The sequence below is a fragment of the Bison bison genome, unplaced genomic scaffold, assembly GCF_000754665.1.
Source record: "Bison bison bison isolate TAMUID 2011002044 unplaced genomic scaffold, Bison_UMD1.0 scf7180017864181, whole genome shotgun sequence".
NCBI classification, from domain to species: Eukaryota; Metazoa; Chordata; class Mammalia; order Artiodactyla; family Bovidae; genus Bison; species Bison bison.
In genome coordinates this window covers 1,457,998-1,474,740 of record NW_011494753.1, presented here as the reverse complement: position 1 = coordinate 1,474,740, position 16,743 = coordinate 1,457,998, and the positions used below count along the sequence as shown (strand labels likewise).

General features: G+C 43.7%; 1 protein-coding gene across 1 annotated transcript in view; it reads right to left on the bottom strand.

The window, feature by feature from the left end:
* Positions 1 to 3,889: 3,889 nt before the first annotated feature.
* ABHD17C (abhydrolase domain containing 17C) overlaps positions 3,890 to 16,743 on the bottom strand; it is a gene marked incomplete at its 5' end in the record, with an annotated part of 54,478 nt that continues 41,624 nt past the window's right edge. The window contains 2 exons of the mRNA XM_010843393.1: positions 3,890 to 5,357; positions 9,908 to 10,087. Coding sequence (XP_010841695.1) covers positions 5,138 to 5,357; positions 9,908 to 10,087 — 400 coding nt within the window. The remainder of the gene's footprint in view (positions 5,358 to 9,907; positions 10,088 to 16,743) is intronic.

The following is a 16,743-nucleotide window of genomic DNA, read 5'->3' as shown; positions in this document are numbered from 1 at the left end:
GGCTGGAAGAAACACAAGCTGGAATCAAGATTGCCGGGAGAAATATCAATAACCTCAGATATGCAGATGACACCACCCTTATGGCAGAAAGTGAAGAGGAACTAAAAAGCCTCTTGATGAAGGTGAAAGTGGAGAGTGAAAAAGTTGGCTTAAAGCTCGACATTCAGAAAACGAAGATCATGGCATCCGGTCCCATCACTTCATGGGAAATAGATGGGTAAACAGTGGAAACAGTGTCACACTTTATTTTTCTGGGCTCCAAAATCACTGCAGATGGTGACTGCAGCCATGAAATTAAAAGACGCTTACTCCTTGGAAGGAAAGTTATGACCAACCTAGAGAGCATATTCAAAAGCCGAGACATTACTTTGCCAACAAAGGTTCGTCTAGTCAAGGCTATGGTTTTTCCTGTGGTCATGTATGGATGTGAGAGTTGGACTGTGAAGAAGGCTGAGCACCGAAGAATTGATGCTTTTGAACTGCGGTGTTGGAGAAGACTCTTGAGAGTCCCTTGGACTGCAAGGAGATCAAGCCAGTCGATCCTAAAGGAAATCAGTCCTGAATATTCACTGGAAGGACTGATGCTGAAGCTGAAACTCCAGTACTTTGGCCGCCTGATGTGAAGAGTTGACTCATTGGAAAAGACTCTGATGCTGGGAGGGATTGGGGGCAGGAGGAAAAGGGGACGACAGAGGATGAGATGGCTGGATGGCATCACTGACTCGAAGGACGTGAGTCTGAGTGAACTCCGGGCATTGGTGATGGACAGGGAGGCCTGGCGTGCTGCGGTTCATGGGGTCACAAAGAGTCGGACATGACTAAGGGACTGAACTGAACTGAACTGAACGTGTGTAATTTTGAACAAAAGAATGGTAGGTGATATTGGGCTCCAAAATCACTGCAGATGGTGACTGCAGCCATAAAATCAAAAGACGCTTGCTCCTTGGGAGAAAAGCTATGACCAACCTACACAGCATATTAAAAAGCAGAGACAGTATTTTGTTGACAAAGGTCCATCTAGTCAAAGCCATGGTTTTTCCAGTAGTCAAGTATGGAAGTGAGAGGTGGACCATAAAGAAAGCTGAGGGCTGAAGAATCCAACTCTGGTGTTGGAGAAGACTCTTGAAGAGTCCCTTGGATTGCAAGGAGATCCAGCCAGTCGATCCTAAAGGAAATCAGTCCTGAATATTCACTGGAAGGACTGATGCTGAAGCTGAAACTCCAGTACTTTGGCCACCTGATGTGAAGAGCTGACTCATTTGAAAAGACCGTAAGGCTGGGAAAGATTGAGGGCAGGAGGAGAAGGGGACGACAGATGATGAGATGTTTGGATGGCATCACTGAGTCGATGGACGTGAGTTTAAGCAAGCTCTGGGAGTTGGTGATGGACAGGGGAGCCTGGCAATACTGTATTGTGCAAATAATAAAAATGTCTTTCTCATAAAAGAAGGCTTTATCTCTCCAGAGTATTTGGGCTTTTATTTTAATTACTAGAACTTACAGGGAAGCCTGGTGTGCTGCAGTCCCTGGGGTCACAAAGAGTGGGACACAACTGAGCAACTGAACTGAAGAATGGTAAGTACCATGGCTAATTCGCAATCCAAAATGGAATAATGTGGAACTTCCCTGGCAGTCCAGTGGTTAAGACTCCATGCTTCCACTGCAGAGGAGCCATAAAATATTTTAAAATTTAGAAAATTTAAAAAATAATTTAAAAGTAAATAAAATATTTAAATATACATAAAATGGAATAATTTTTCCATTGTTTTACCACTCAGTATAATGCTTGGCTTTTTAGTTTGTTTTGAGATAATCTCTATCCATACAGTTGCTTTCTAGCCCTAGTTTGATAAGCTTTGTTTGGTTTTTAATTATGAATGGGACACAGAATTCCATCCAATGTTTTGTATGTGTCTATGGAGAAGATCATATGATTTTCCCTTAAATGGGGCAGTTTCCAATTAGTCTTCCCACTGTGGAGGGCACTCCATGGTTTGTTGACAGTTCCCTGAGCTCCACCAAACTGGAAAAGCAATGCTCAGGTTAACCTAAGTTCAGCAAATTCCTTCCAAGACAAAACTAGCTTCATCTTTACTTGGTCTTTGGCCTGCATAATCTTTATTTTATTACCAGTTCCTGCATCTAAGACTTTTCCATTGTATTTAGTAGTGCTAGATTGTTTTTGCTTTTTTCCACTGGGAGAGTTGGTCCTCACTCCATCTCAGAGCAGAAAACAGATCTTTTACGTTTAGCACCAAGTGTGTTTTGAATCTGTAACTGTCATGAATGGGGTCTCTCTTGGGATTCCCACTGTCATCACACATGCCATCCTCAGAGAAAGGCTGTCCACATGACAAACTTCAGGAAAGAGTAGACAAAACCCTCTTCCTCGGTTTTTGGGAAAAAGTCAGGAGTCAGAAGACATGAGCCACTTCAAATGGGTATAAACCACAAACCACCTACATCAAGTTACTAAAACAGTGAACTTCAGGGGCTTTGCCCCCTTAGCTTCTGCAACTGTGGGTTTTACTATAGTTTCCCATTGAAAGTGAAATTGTTTGTCACTCATTCGTGTCCTACTCTTTGCAACCCCATGGACTGTAGCCCACCAGGTTGCTCCGTCCATTGAATTCTCCAGGCAAAATATTGGAGTGGGTTGCTATCTCCTCCTCCATGGGATCTCCCTGACCCAGGGATCGAACTCAGCTCTGCCACCTCGCAGGCAGGTTCTTTACCATCTGAGCCACCAGATGTATCTTATGATAGTTTCCCATGAACACTGCTGAAAGTTGACAGACAGAAGTAAGTTTACTAGTGTCAGTTATAGCAAGACAAGTTCCTGAGCTCTACCGTACAACATTCTGCCTAAAGGTAACAATACTGTATTGTGCAAATTATAAAAATGTCTTCCTCATAAAAGAAGGCTTTATCTCCTTAGAGCTATTTGAGCTTTTATTTTAATTACTGGAACTGCTTCTTTAATGTAAGAATATACTAGATAAAAGCTGATTTTACATTTTTTTTCTTAAAAAAAAAAAGTTTACTAAATAAATAGTTCAGGAGGGGAAGGGCAGGGGACGGTTAGAGAAGATGCAAGCAACAGACAAATGGACTCAGAAATCTGGTCTCTGCAAACCCATTCCAGTATTCTTGCCTGGAGAATCCCATGGACAGAGTAGCCCAGTGGGCTACAGTCCAGGGGATTGCAAAGTCAGACACAACTGAGCGACTAAGCACGCACACACAGAACACAAACCTAGGTTATGTGCTGTCTCACCCCAAAGGCACGCTGTTGGATGTGTTTCCATTCAAGGTCACCTAGACCTCTGGGACAATACCACCTCTGGAACTTCGCTGACGCATCCTAAGGTGAGTGGGGCCCCTCCCTTCTAAGGCCCCCCTTTTAAGGTACTGATCTAAGGCCAAGGAGTAGCTTGCAAGGTGCTGGGACATATAAGCACGGGAGCACAGCCCTGTGCCCTCCTCCATCATTTCTCTCCCCAGGAAGTGTAATCCTCTCACACTTGCAAACAAACACCTCTCAGTTGTTTTTCTGGTCAGTGATCAAAGGACAGAAAAGACTCAGCTCAGGTGTTCCCAAGAAACAGGCCTGCTCTCAGTCCACGCCAGGTCCCAGTGAGATTGCCTTCATCTCTCTTGTTTCAGAGCCAGAACCCACTGCATTCTCTATTTGGACTCAGTCTGCATGTTACCACTATGTGCTTCTCATCTTGGTTTCTCCGAAATTAATCTACGGTCTTTCACAGAACAAAAGCATACACCTTGAGAAAGGTAGAGACGTGTGTAAGTTGCAAGTGCTTCTTCTTAAATCCAGATGAAATGCTTCCTTTGATGGAGAGAGGAAGGAATAAATTGCAAGAGCCCACACTTTCAGATCCATGCATCCTTTATTCCATGACCAACCACTGTGTTGCAACCAGGCAACACTACACAGACGGGCAGTCACCCGCAACCCAGCTATACAACAATCGGAGGCTTACAGTACATTTAAGGCTTTTAAATTTGGGAAAAAAAAAAAAAAAAGCTTTTTAATAAAACCAAAGAACTCTCAAACCCAAACCCCCAATCAACAGAAGTAGTGTAACAATTTTAAGCATCTTACATTTCTGATGCTGTTGGTGCAACCCCAGTGTCAAAATCCAAATAACTCCTAAACTAAAAAGATTAGTTTCATGAAATTTTAATTACATAAATTTTTCAAAGCATAAACTTGTCTTTTTTTTGTCTTGGAAATGTTATAAAATTTTTAATAGCAAAACATAGGAATAAAAACATATTAACAAAATGTATTCAATCATTTACATTACAAACAAGGAATCTGCAGTTCATTGTTGTGGCCTGACAGGAGAAAATTACTCAATAGGAATCTATGCACAATGTGATTGCAAATATGTACAGTACTTTAAAAAAGCCTACAAGGAGGAAAGTTGGCTAGGTTCTTTATTAGACCAACCAGACGATCAAAATATTAAAACTCTGTGGACTAGTAGTAATAACTTTACACTTAAAAAAAAAGTTTCATTTTGTTTAAGAATATTCCAGTTATATTTATATGGTTTCAGTTGATGAAGCCATTCACCATAGTTCCAGTAAATTACCCTTTAATTGATTTGTTTGGGGGAAAAGATCGACATGTTAATAAAAATGAACGAAGGAATTTTCATCACAATGGTTTCCAGTTAAACTATCACAGCTTCACAAATGGACTGAACCCATGAATCCAGTGGCTGAAAGAGAGCTGCAGGTCAAATACTGAGAACACCAGTAGAGAGAGGCTGAGTCCTGCATTAGTGCATCCTGCGTGATGGGTAAGGTGGAGAAAGGGGTGTGAGCAACCTTTTTTACAGCACAAGAAAGTGGCTCCCCCACTCAGCTCTCATTCCCGCCCTGCAAGGCAATGAAGCTGGAAGTCACAACTGTTCGGTTTAACATGAGGTGCGAGTCGGTAGAACCTGTGGATACGAAAGACTGAGAAGTCCTCAGCTCTCTGATGAGGATGCCAGAAAAGCTGCGCGCTTCCTTGTGGTGATCACGCCAGGACCGCTGTCCAGTGAAAGCCTGTGTAAAACGGAGGACTCGTGTTCACAGTCAATGAGGTAAGATCAAGTTGTCGTCTTCAGGAATTGGGAAGTTCGTGAGAAATGAACTGTTTTAGTCTCTCTAGGTATTGTGCGTAAAGCTCTATGTCATTATGCCCGGCCCCTTCGACCCAGAGCGGCTCCACGGCCCGGGGACAGCGCTCGTACATGGCCAGGCCGTGGGAGAAGTCGATGACCTCGTCCTCTGTGCCGTGAATGACCAACACGGGAGAGGTGACTTTGGAGATCTTGTCAATGCTTCAAGACAGGAAAGGGGGAGAAAAAAGAAGGATCACAGACTTCACACTCAATGTAACCGAGTCAGCATCCTACGCAAACAAGCCACGTGCCCTGGAGGAATTTCCCCTCACTTTTCTAGTAGTTCATTTTTTTTAAAAAAATTAACTTTGCATTTCACAATAATTCTTGATTTACAGGAAAGGTACAAAGATAACACAGTGCTCCTATCTACTCCTAACCCTCTTTCATAAGGCCAATAAGGCACATGATCGTAGTCCGTTTGTCCAAACCAAAAAACCAGCATTGGTATGTTCCTAAACGCCAGACTTTATTTGAATTTTATGAACTTTTCCACTGAAGTCCTATTTCTGTTCCAGGATCCAACTGAGAATAAATACCTCAATGCCGTTAGCCATTGTGTTTTTGTAAAAGTATTTTATTAAAAACAGAACTTCTAAATGTCATCTGACTACCCATCCAGTAAATAATATTTCTGATATATTCACATTTCGGAGAAATTTTTTTTAAAAAAATGAACAAGCTAGAACTTAACATACTGGAATGAATGTCTCTTGAAAGCTGGGCACTGAACAAAGCCACTCAAGTTTTCAGGACTCTGTGTGTAAGCCATCTTCAGCACGGATTAGCAAGGTCGTCGGAAGCCTTGTTTCATAAAAACGAAAACCTCATCCTTAAATAAAAACTGTACTATATAGCTTGGAAATTTAATGTATGCCTAGATTGGATCCTGAATGAATTCTGTTTACAAAAGTCAAATCTACCCACCAGGGAAGTCCCAAAATTCAGCTTGTGAGCCCATGAACTGTAGTCCGGCAGGGTCCTCTTGTCCATAGAATTTTCCAAGCAAGAATACTGGAGTGGGTTGCCATTTTCTATTCCAGGGGATCTTCCTGACCCAGCTATTGAACCCATGCCTCTTGCATCTCCTGAACTGGCAGGGAGATTCTCACCACTGCACCACCCGGGAAGCCCAATCTACCCACAGAGGATGAATATTTGAGGATCTCCAAAAGAACATTCTACAGGCTCTGAAAGCATTTCCCAAAGAGGAACTGAGAAGTTAGCAAGGCTTGTTAGGCTGGGTGCGTGGGTGACTTTTCTGCTAGAGGTCACTGTCATTTCCCCTACAAACACATAGAGGGGTGACCGTCTGTCCAGTTTGGCCTCCTGCCAGAGACCCCCTTACTGCTGATTTTCTGTATCTGATCCTAGCTAAAGTTACAGAAGGATTGACTGGTTCTACCCACAGGGGTCATTTTGTTATGTCATGACTAGCATTTACTCAGGGCTTACCTGGTGGCTCAGTGATAAAGAATCCACCTGCCAATGCAAGAGACTCGGGTTCGATCCCTAGGTTGGGAAGATCCCCTGGAGAAGGGCATGGCAACCCGTTCCAGTATTCTTACCTGGAAAATCCCATGGACAGAGGAGCCTGGTGGGCTACAGTCCATGAGATCACGAAGAGTCAGAGATGCCTGAGCAACTAAACATCAACAAACATTTATTCAACATGGACCACGACCAGGTGCTTTACACTTCACATATGAAATGTTGTTCATCTTCAGCGAGACACAGTTAAAGAGGAGGGACTGTCTCTGTTAAACCACGGAGGGAACTGAAGCTTGGAGAAGATTATTAAAGAACAGGCATGAGGCTGCGGAGCTAGGACAGAGCTCTAACATCCATCACACATTTCAAAGATCTACAAACAGCTGTCACGGAGCCTCGTTAACAGCTCATGAAGTTGCCAACCACCTCACAATGTCCAGGAAGAATGCAAGACCTCATTGGCCGTGTCATTTGCCAAGGTCAGGGCTACTGTGGCAGGAGTCAATTTGGCAGATTAGGAATCTTGCTTAGAAATCTACTATCCTCTTATATTTAATTTTTAAAGTGACTTCTTCTCAGAATGCAAAAGTCCAATTATATTCCATTAAAAATCTATTTGCTGACAGTTCCATGCTGCATGATTTAGGGGACTCTCTATAGCCTGGAAGGTGTATTTAAGTTAAATGCCACCATCTTGATTCTAAATATAAAGGAGGTAAGGGAGAATAAGGGCTTCCCTGGTGGCTCAGACAGTAAAGAATCTGCCTGTAATGCAGGAGACTCAGGTCTGATCCATGAATCGGGAAGATCCCCTGGAGAAGGGACTGGCAACCCACTCTAGTATTCTTGTCTAGAAAATCCCATGGACAGAGGAACCTGGTGGGCTACAAATAGTCTATGGGGTTGCAAAGAGTCAGGCACAACTGAGCGACTAACACTTCCACTTTTTTGCAAGAGAGAATAAACCACCAACCAAGTAATTATTAGGATTACTTCTCTCTCTATATATATAATGTTATAAATAAATGTATCTTTGGCCATGCTGCATGGTATGTGTGACCAAGGATTGAAGCTCGGAGCCTCTAACCACTGGACCACCAGGGAAGTCCCTTATCTCTATTCTTCAGTATTAAAAAAGAAACGGGAAAGTGCCTTCCTTAAAGAGAGGGACACAGAAACAAGTGTGCATTTGGTAGCAACAGACACCCTAAGAAAACATTCCTCAAGTTCAATTAGTCATGACAGTTCATGTGACTATTGATGGTTTGAAGTCTCTCATTTTGATACTTCATGGTACTGAACAGGAAGAATGGCCTTTTCTGCCTATTTCCACTCACCCACCTTAATGAAGCTGCTTAAACCACTTAACTCTCAGCCTCAGTTTCCTCACTGTAAAATGAGTCTTTCAAGATAAGGAGCATGAAATGATTAGCCCATGCCTGGCAGATCACTCAAACCGAGTAAGAGTAGTATGCTGGTTTCCTATTAATTAATACACTGCAATTAGTTGCCGTGGCTGTATTTTAAGGTATCTGCTAATTTAAGAGTCAGGGGAAAACCTATGTATTTTGTTGCCAGGGTAACCCCTTCGTGGCTTTCCACAAACATGCTAAATATCTCCCTTTCAACAAATGGGCCTCTCATTACCCATTCAGCACAAATAAGGCCACATTTGAGATGCACAGGGTCCCTGCTTAGCATTCTCAGCCATGCCACTGGAAATCTGCAGCTTGCTTAACTTTCCCATGAAGCTGAATCTCATACAGGCTGCACAGAGTTCACCCAAGGTGTTAGGAGAAAATTTCTTCTTGGGAAACAAGGCCATCTGTGGAACAGATGGTTATCCAACCGAATAATGCTCCCCCCACCCTCATTCCCAATAATAACAGAATGACAGCAATGAAGGTGTTGATCAAAATCCACAAACTGTACATACTTCTGTTGAGGTTTTCTATAACATGGCCATGGGTGTCCTGCTGTCAGAATTTCGGATGTGCCCTGGGCAAATAATCTTTATTAAATACTTTCCTTAGCTTGTGCTTAGTCGCTCAGTCGTGTCTGACTCTTTGCGACCCCGTGAACTGTAGCCCACCAGGCTCCTCTGTCCATGAGGATTCTCCAGGCAATTATACTGGAGTGGGATGCCATGCCCTCCTCCAGGGAATCTTCCCAACCCAGGGATAGAACCCAGGTCTCCTGCATTGCAGCTGGATTCTTAACCATCTGAGTCACCAGTGAAGCCCCTCCTCAGCTTAGATTAAAAAAAAAAAAAAAAAAGCAGAGGTTTTCAAAGAGAGGTGTTCAAGAAGGCAATGTGCCCACTGCTTTTGCTTGTATAAAACACCTGCCTGTCTTCCTCCTTCTGTTCGGGGACTGGAAAACAGCAGGGGCTAGGCTGGCAGGAGCTCTGCCGCCCCTGGGGTGCTGGCAGGAGGGGGCCTGGCCATGGGCTCTCGTGCAGGGAAGGGGGGCTTCAGGCACAGGTGGGCAGCAGGAGGTGTCTAGAGATGTATGGAGGACTTACACTGTCCCTGACGCCCATCATCGGCATAGCTTATGTTACTTTTTCTCTTACCTAGCAGTCTGACCAAAAACATAAGAGAAATTTCAAACTTGGGGATGCTTACAGTTTTTATATGAGTATCTGTTGTTATTTGGTTGCTAAGTCATGTCTGACTCTTTTGTGACCCCACGGACTGTAGCCCCACCAGGTTACAGTCCATGGAATTTCCCAGGCAAGGATACTGGAAAGGATTGCTATTTCCTTCTCCAGGGGATCTTCTCAACCCAGGGATGGAAGCCTGAGCTATCAGGGAAGACCTATTTGAGTATCTAGACCTCTGATTTAGTTATTGTGACTCAACAATACATGTGCATCTGAGTGAACAAATGAACACTGTACTAGTTCCTTTAAGACATCTGTGCACTTGTTTTTTTTTATCCTGTACATCCAGCTGAACCAATTAATCCTGGATGTCGGGACAAGCAAGGTCCTTAGCCATCATCTGGCAGGTTGTTTTTTACAAATGAGTCTGGCCCAGAGGACTAAGTCCATGGTCGGTGCATGTGCCACATCCGCCTCCTGTCCCCTGAGGAGCCCAGCACAGGGGTGATGGCCGGCTGCGTTCAGGAGAGGTTTACCCACAATTAACCGCGGCTTCTGATCTGAAGTTGAGTCACTGGATGTCTTAGTACTTACTGTACAGCAGTGAGCTTACCTGGGGAAGGCGTCAAAGCAGTACGTTTTCCTGGTGTCGGGAAAAGCCACACGCAATCCAGACATCAGAGGCGAATGGAGAATCACCGCAGCACATTCATACCTGGAGGCCAGGTCTACCGTGGGGACCGTCCCAATGCTCTGACCATACAGGATGATGTTCTCGGGACTTACGCCATACCTGGAGAAGTCAGAGGGCACAGGCCATTAGCTTACATGCGGCAGAGAGCGCGAGGAAGCCAAACACCACAGTGTCACAAACTCACAAAACTCCTACAACTAGGACTTTCCTGGTGGTCCAGTGGCTAAGACTTCACACTCCCACTGCAGGGGGTCTGGGTTCAAACTAGATCCCACACGCTGCAACTAAGACCTGGTGCAGCAAAAAAAAGACAAACCAGAAAACAGTTTCTGTGTGGCCCCAGGCCTTCGAACTTGACACCATCTAACACAACCGTGCTTGCAGAAGAAGAGGGTCCCAGGATTCAAGTCTTGTCTGGTGTTCTTGCCTGGGATTCATTTCAGTTGGAAGAACGAGAGATTAAAAAAAGGGTCAGTGGGACTTCCCTAGTCGTCCAGTGGTTAAGAACCTGCCTTCTAATGCAGGGGATGCAGGTTCAATTCCTAGTCAGGGAGCTAAGATCCCACATGCCAAGGAGCAACTAAGCTCCGTGCCACAAAGACTAAGCTGGGCGCTGCAAGGAAGAGCCCACATGCTGCATCCAGGACCTGATGCAGCCAAATAAATATGTCTTTTTATAAGACAGGTCAGCAAAAAGAGTTTTGATGGATGGTTTTGAGGAAGGAACTCGTGGCTCCAGTATTTCTTGCCTTAAATCCACAAATTTAAAACAGAAATCCCTTCAATGAGGATGAAATCTTGAGAGGTATCAGGAAGGGACTCTGTTATCATTCATCAGCAGACCATCCCCCAGAGAGATGCTATGGACTGAAGGGAAGTTATTCTGGGGAGGACCTCCCGCCACTGGAACCACTGCTGAGTTCCTTCTCTGATGGACAGGGAGGTCCATTTCAGTAGGATTTAACTGAGAGTTCAAAGTCCCTTGGAGGGGGAAGTATACTTAAGATTAGGGGTCTTCTTCTCCCTCCACAATTTTCATTAAAGTAGCTCTGACACCCCAAAGCATGAGGGCCACTGGATGCTGCATGAGTGGATTGCAGGGTGTCACAAGGCACTGGGAGAGAAGACTAGCTGCAACCCCCACATCTGAAGTGTAGGCTCTTTCCACAATGGCCAGCTCTGTGGCAGGATATTTCACTATTGATTATAAACAACTAAATAATAAACAATAAGAGGAAGAAAAAAATAAAAACTGAAGGTAGTTATTGAAGGGGAGAGGAGTAAGAGATGGTTAATATTAAAAGTTAAAAGAAAAACAGGAATTCCCTGGCAGTCCAGACTCTGAGCTTTCACTGTAGAGGGCATGAGTTCAATCCCTGGTCAGGGAACTAGATCCCATATGCCACATGGTGTGGCTAAAAGTAAAAAAAATAAAGTAAAAGACTTCCAGATTAAAATGGCATCAGCCAAATGATGCCATTACCTTACGTTCTTTGATCGGATCTGCGGAATGATGAGAACCATACGGGATAACCTATCAATAGCAGTGAGTATTACTATTAGAGTCAAACTTATTTTCTCAGTAACTTGACACTGTTTTACATCCTGTTTCATGGACCTTGGGGGCTAACACTGAATGACTAAAGGAGCACTGGGCACAGACTCAAAGGGCAGAAGGGGGTGTGTAGTTATTCAAAAAGCCTTTTCTTGAGTGTCCTGACTCTGTCCATTCTCCAAGATCATGACCTCCTTGAAATGTCTTTATAGAGCAGCCTGAACTTTTCACTGAAGGATGCTCAGCTTTCAGGATTTCTACTCATGGGCATCAGGACACACCTGGCACCAATCTCAACAAATCCTACTTCTGACACACAGACACTCATAGCCTTAACAACAAACACTTTACAACTCAGAGTTTTCACTGGAAAACTTCACTATGTGAAACACTAGCTATTAAGAGTGGAAAATATGACAACTGTTATTACATTAAATAAAGAACTTTGGGATTTCCCTGGTGGTCCAGTGGCTAAGACTCCGTGCTGTCTATGCAGGGGGCCTGGGTTTGATCCCTGGTCAGGGAACTAGATCTCACATGCTGCAACTAAGAGTTCATATGCCACAACTTAAGATCCCCTGTGCTGCAACTAAGACCTGTGCAGCCAAAGAAAGAGAGAACTTCTGGTCCTCAGAAGGCATTGTTAAGAAAGTAAAAGGCAAGTGGTAAAAATTATTTGCACACACAGAACCAGCAAAGGGTTCACAACTAAAGCAAAGAACACATCAGTGGGGGAAAAAATGATCAAGTACAGAAAAACAGCACTCTACAAAATTATTATTTCATAACAGAAGACATCTAAATGGCAGAGAGGGGAGGAAGGAAGGCAGGGAGGGTAACTCAACTTCATTAGTAAAAATGAAATGAGATTTCACAAACGAAAACCACAGCGTGATACTAACAAAAATTTAAATGCTGACAATACTAAGTGTTGACAAAGATGGGACCACAGGAACTTTCATTCTTTCCTGACGGGGACATAAGAAGACAGATAGAAGCACTTTGCAAAAAAGTAAAAGTGAAGATATAATAATGACACATTCCAATGGACCTAGCAATTCCTCCCCCAGATATATTCACCATGGATTAGAAATATCTTCTGGACTATTCATGGGTGGTTGGAGACAGCCCCAAGGGGTGTCACAAAGCATCACAGGACAATGAATGGTGATGAATGGTAAAGACATCCTGTTCAGAATGGATGAGATACAATCAGAATGAGCAGATACACAGAACACTCCATGTGCAAAAAACTTAAACCGACTCAAATTAAACTTCACTGCTTGGACTCTTTTGTTGACTGTGAGGGCTACTCCATTTCTTCTAAGGGATTCTTGCCCACAGTAGTAGATATAATGGTCATCTGAATTAAATTCTCCCATCCCTGTCCATTTTAGTTCACTGATTCCTACACTGTCGATATACACTCTTGCCATCTCCTGTTTGACTATGTCCAATTTCCTTGATTCATGGTTCCTATGCAATACTGACAGCATTGGGCTTTACTTTCACCACCAGACACATCCACAACTGAGCATCGGTTCCACTTTGGCCCAGCTGCTTAATTCTTTCTGGAGCTATTAGTAGTTGTCCTCTGTTTTTCCCCAGTAGCATGTTGGACACCTTCGGACCTGGGGGGCTCATTTTCCAGTGTCATATCTTTTTGCCTTTTCATACTGTCACGGTGTTCCCATGGCAAGAATACTGGAGTGGACTGCTATTCCCTCCTCGAGTGGACCACATTTTGTCAGAACCCTCCACTGTGACTAGTCCATCCTGGGTGGCCCTGAGTGGCCTGGCTCACAATTTCATTGAGTTACAAAAGCCCCTTTGCCACAGCAAGGCTGTGATCCATGAAGGGGAGCTTGAGTGAAAGTTGCTTGGTTGTGTAGCCCACCAGGTTCCTCTGTCCATGGGATTCTCCAGGCAAGAATACCGGAGTGGGCTGCCATGTCCTCCTCCAGGGCATCTTCCTGACCTGCACTGCAGGCAGATTCTTGACCACCTGAGTCATCAGGGAAAGAAAGGCAAAGAAGTGAAGCCCTAAAAAACCAGGGTAGTGGTTAAGCACAGGAGGAGGGGTAATAGGTTATGGCTGGGAAGAAGCATGTTGTTTTGGGGAGGCTTATGGATCGCTGGATATAGTCTGTATCTTTTTTTTTTTTTTGGCTGAGCTGCACATCATGTGGAATCCTAGTTTCTCGACCAAGGATCTAACTGGGGCCCCCTGCATTGGGAGCATGAAGTCTTAACCACTGGACTGCCAAAGAATAGTCTGTGTCTAATAGCAGTCATAGACTGCCTCAGAGTCCATGTCTTGTCACAACTGTTCCTTTTACAGTTCATTAAGCAGAACATTTACAATCTTATGAACATTACTGGCTACCATTCTATCTATTATATTTCACAACAGTATTTTTTAAAAGCTCACCAGATATTTCAGTTATGGAGACAGCCCTCCTGGAAACTGTTATGAATCATGATAGACTTTGTGCTAAACACAAACCTTCTAAGGAAACATGAGCCCATTAGAAATTACATCTCATCAAGGGCTAATGTGGGGAAAACTCATGTTCAAATGTTCCACAAAAAGCAGCCAACAAAAAACAGGGTCACAGTTCCATTCCTTCAAACAAAATCTATACGGAAAAGGGACGTGAAAGTAATCTATTAAAATGATAATAATGGTTATTTTCGGGTAGTGAGAACCAGGTAATGTTTCTTCTTTCAAATATTCATTTCTAATTTCCTATAATTATTAGGTAGTGATTTGTTAAAATGAATAAATTAAGGAAGTGCAATTGCTGGACCGTTTTGCATGGAGTCAGCAAGCGTTCTTTACAGCGTCTGTATTTGAAAAGCCTTGAAAACTAAAGTGCTAGTGAAATGTTCAGATTTGTTAGTATTACATTACGGACTTTCCCCTGTTTATTATACTGTCTGACAACACATGAGAAGCCTCGGAGGTACAGATGGGGTTCGGGGGCGGCTAATTCTTTGAAGGTATGGAAGGTTTTCAGGAAAACTCTAAGAGGTTTCTGGTCAAACATCCACCTCTTACAGATGAGGAGGCTGAAGTGGGTCCCTTTTATGGCACCACTAAGATGTTGTTTTTGATGGAAAAAAAAAAAGGTAGACGATTGATGACCTCTATACCTCCATACCAATGGTTCCAAAATAAGAAGTATCTGAATGTTTTGGGAATCTTAAAGAATATAAATTCCTTTAGAAATTTTCCATACTTAAAAACTCCAGTGGGTTTGCTGATTCCACAAACTAACCATTGTTTGGTACTGAGTAAAAACTGTCAAACCAGATCCTAAAGTGCTTTTAGCTCTCAAATTCAATTAAAAGATGAGGGATAAAAAGAGAGATGGTAAATGGACTCTATTACTAACTCTGGGTGAAATTCAGGGCATTTGAAGATCATAGCTCTTAGGATTAAGTTAAAAAAAACATATATATATATATAAAATTTTTCCCCCCCAAAACATCAACAATCCCCAAGTCCAAAACCTTTATCCTAAAGTAAAACAGATGTTAAGCTCTTCCAGCCTGGACAGGACAGTTTTGTGGCATGACACAGACAGGCAGGATTTTTTGCTTTTTTACTTAGAATTTGCTATTTTGGGGTATCATGACAGCAAAACATCAAAAGTGATTTCTTACAACAGTCCAAAAACAATGTGTTTTTTTCTTCCATGTGTCCAACCCCCAAAGGCAGGCTTTTACAAGTAAACTTCCACGTTTCTCAGCTATAAACACACCAGACCCGGAGACACAGAAGCCGTTCCCCCTTCCTATGCCCAATGGCTCTCTTCTTCTGCTGTTTCCCCCTTACCCCTTCGTGTGTCTGGAAGAGGTGTTGCTTTTCCATCCCAGGGCTAACCTTCCACCCGAGCGCTGGATCCTCATCCTCCCCTAAATTTGAAAATTTCATCCCCACCCATGCAGAACCAATCTTAATCCCAGAACCACACACATCTCCAAGTCTCTGGATCTAAGAAAGGGCCCATCTTCACGGATGCTTCTCTAGTGACAGCCCCATCTCTCATCTCTCCTTCCCCACCACATCCTCATCCCCAGTGAAGCCCCTGAAATCCACCCCCTGCCACCACAACGTCCAGTGAGCGGCTCTCAGAAGTTCCTGATGCAACTCCTTCTCCCCAACTCCTCATCCAATTTCTCCTTCTTTTCCTTCTCCCTCCTTTTTTCTTTTTGCCACAACCAGCAGCATGCAGGATCTTCCCTGACCAGGGATTGAACCTGTGCCCTCTGCAATGGAAGCACAGAATCTTAACTGCTGGACCACCATGGGAGCCCATGATGCCTTTCTTCTGCATTCACTCTTGGTTCCTCCCCCAGCCCCACCACCCACAGGCTTGGCCCCTTCCTGGCTCCCCTCCTCCTGCGGTAGCCTTCCTACTACTCTTACATCTTCTCGCCAAAGGATTTTACTGAATCCATGCCTCAACTGTTAACTCTCTGCTGGCAATGCTTCCAACACAGCAGTCAAAGTCAGGATGAAGACAAAGATAAATTACGGAAAGGAGTGGACCGTCACATAAGAAATCCAGCTAAAGATCTCAGCTTATTCTGGCAGTGACTGATTAGCTTGGTGATTATGCAAACAGGGGACTAGTTTCTACACCTGGAAGATGTCACTTGTTTTAAAAATAACACATTAAAAATAATAGTTGCTGAATGCCTCTTTACGTACTAAGCACAGAACCTCTGTGGGTACAGAAAGATGAACATAAAACACTGGGTGGGTGCAAGCAACTTATAGTCTAGCTGGGGAAGCAAGGAATGTATGTAAAAGCTTGGGGTGGGGGACAAGCTAAAGCCAGATCTAAATCTAGGATGAGTGATTAGGACACAGGATGTCACAGCAGATGAGGCAAGAAATTCAAGGTCAGGCAGGGTCAAAGCCACGTGAACAAAGCACTTCATTTGCTTGTAGCCAACTACAGCTCCATTTGCATGTCACACAGACACACGTTCTTATCAGACTCTCCCTGGACCTCCCCACGAAATCTTCAGTCCTGACTTAAATATGCAAGCAGGTACTGTCTGCACATGGATCTCTAGGGAAAAGCCACTCTTAGCTGGTGAGAGTCCATGCATTCATTTTATAGCAGAGTCTACAGTCAGAATGTCATCATCTCCTGCAAGTGCATCCAGGCCTGCCACCGCTGGT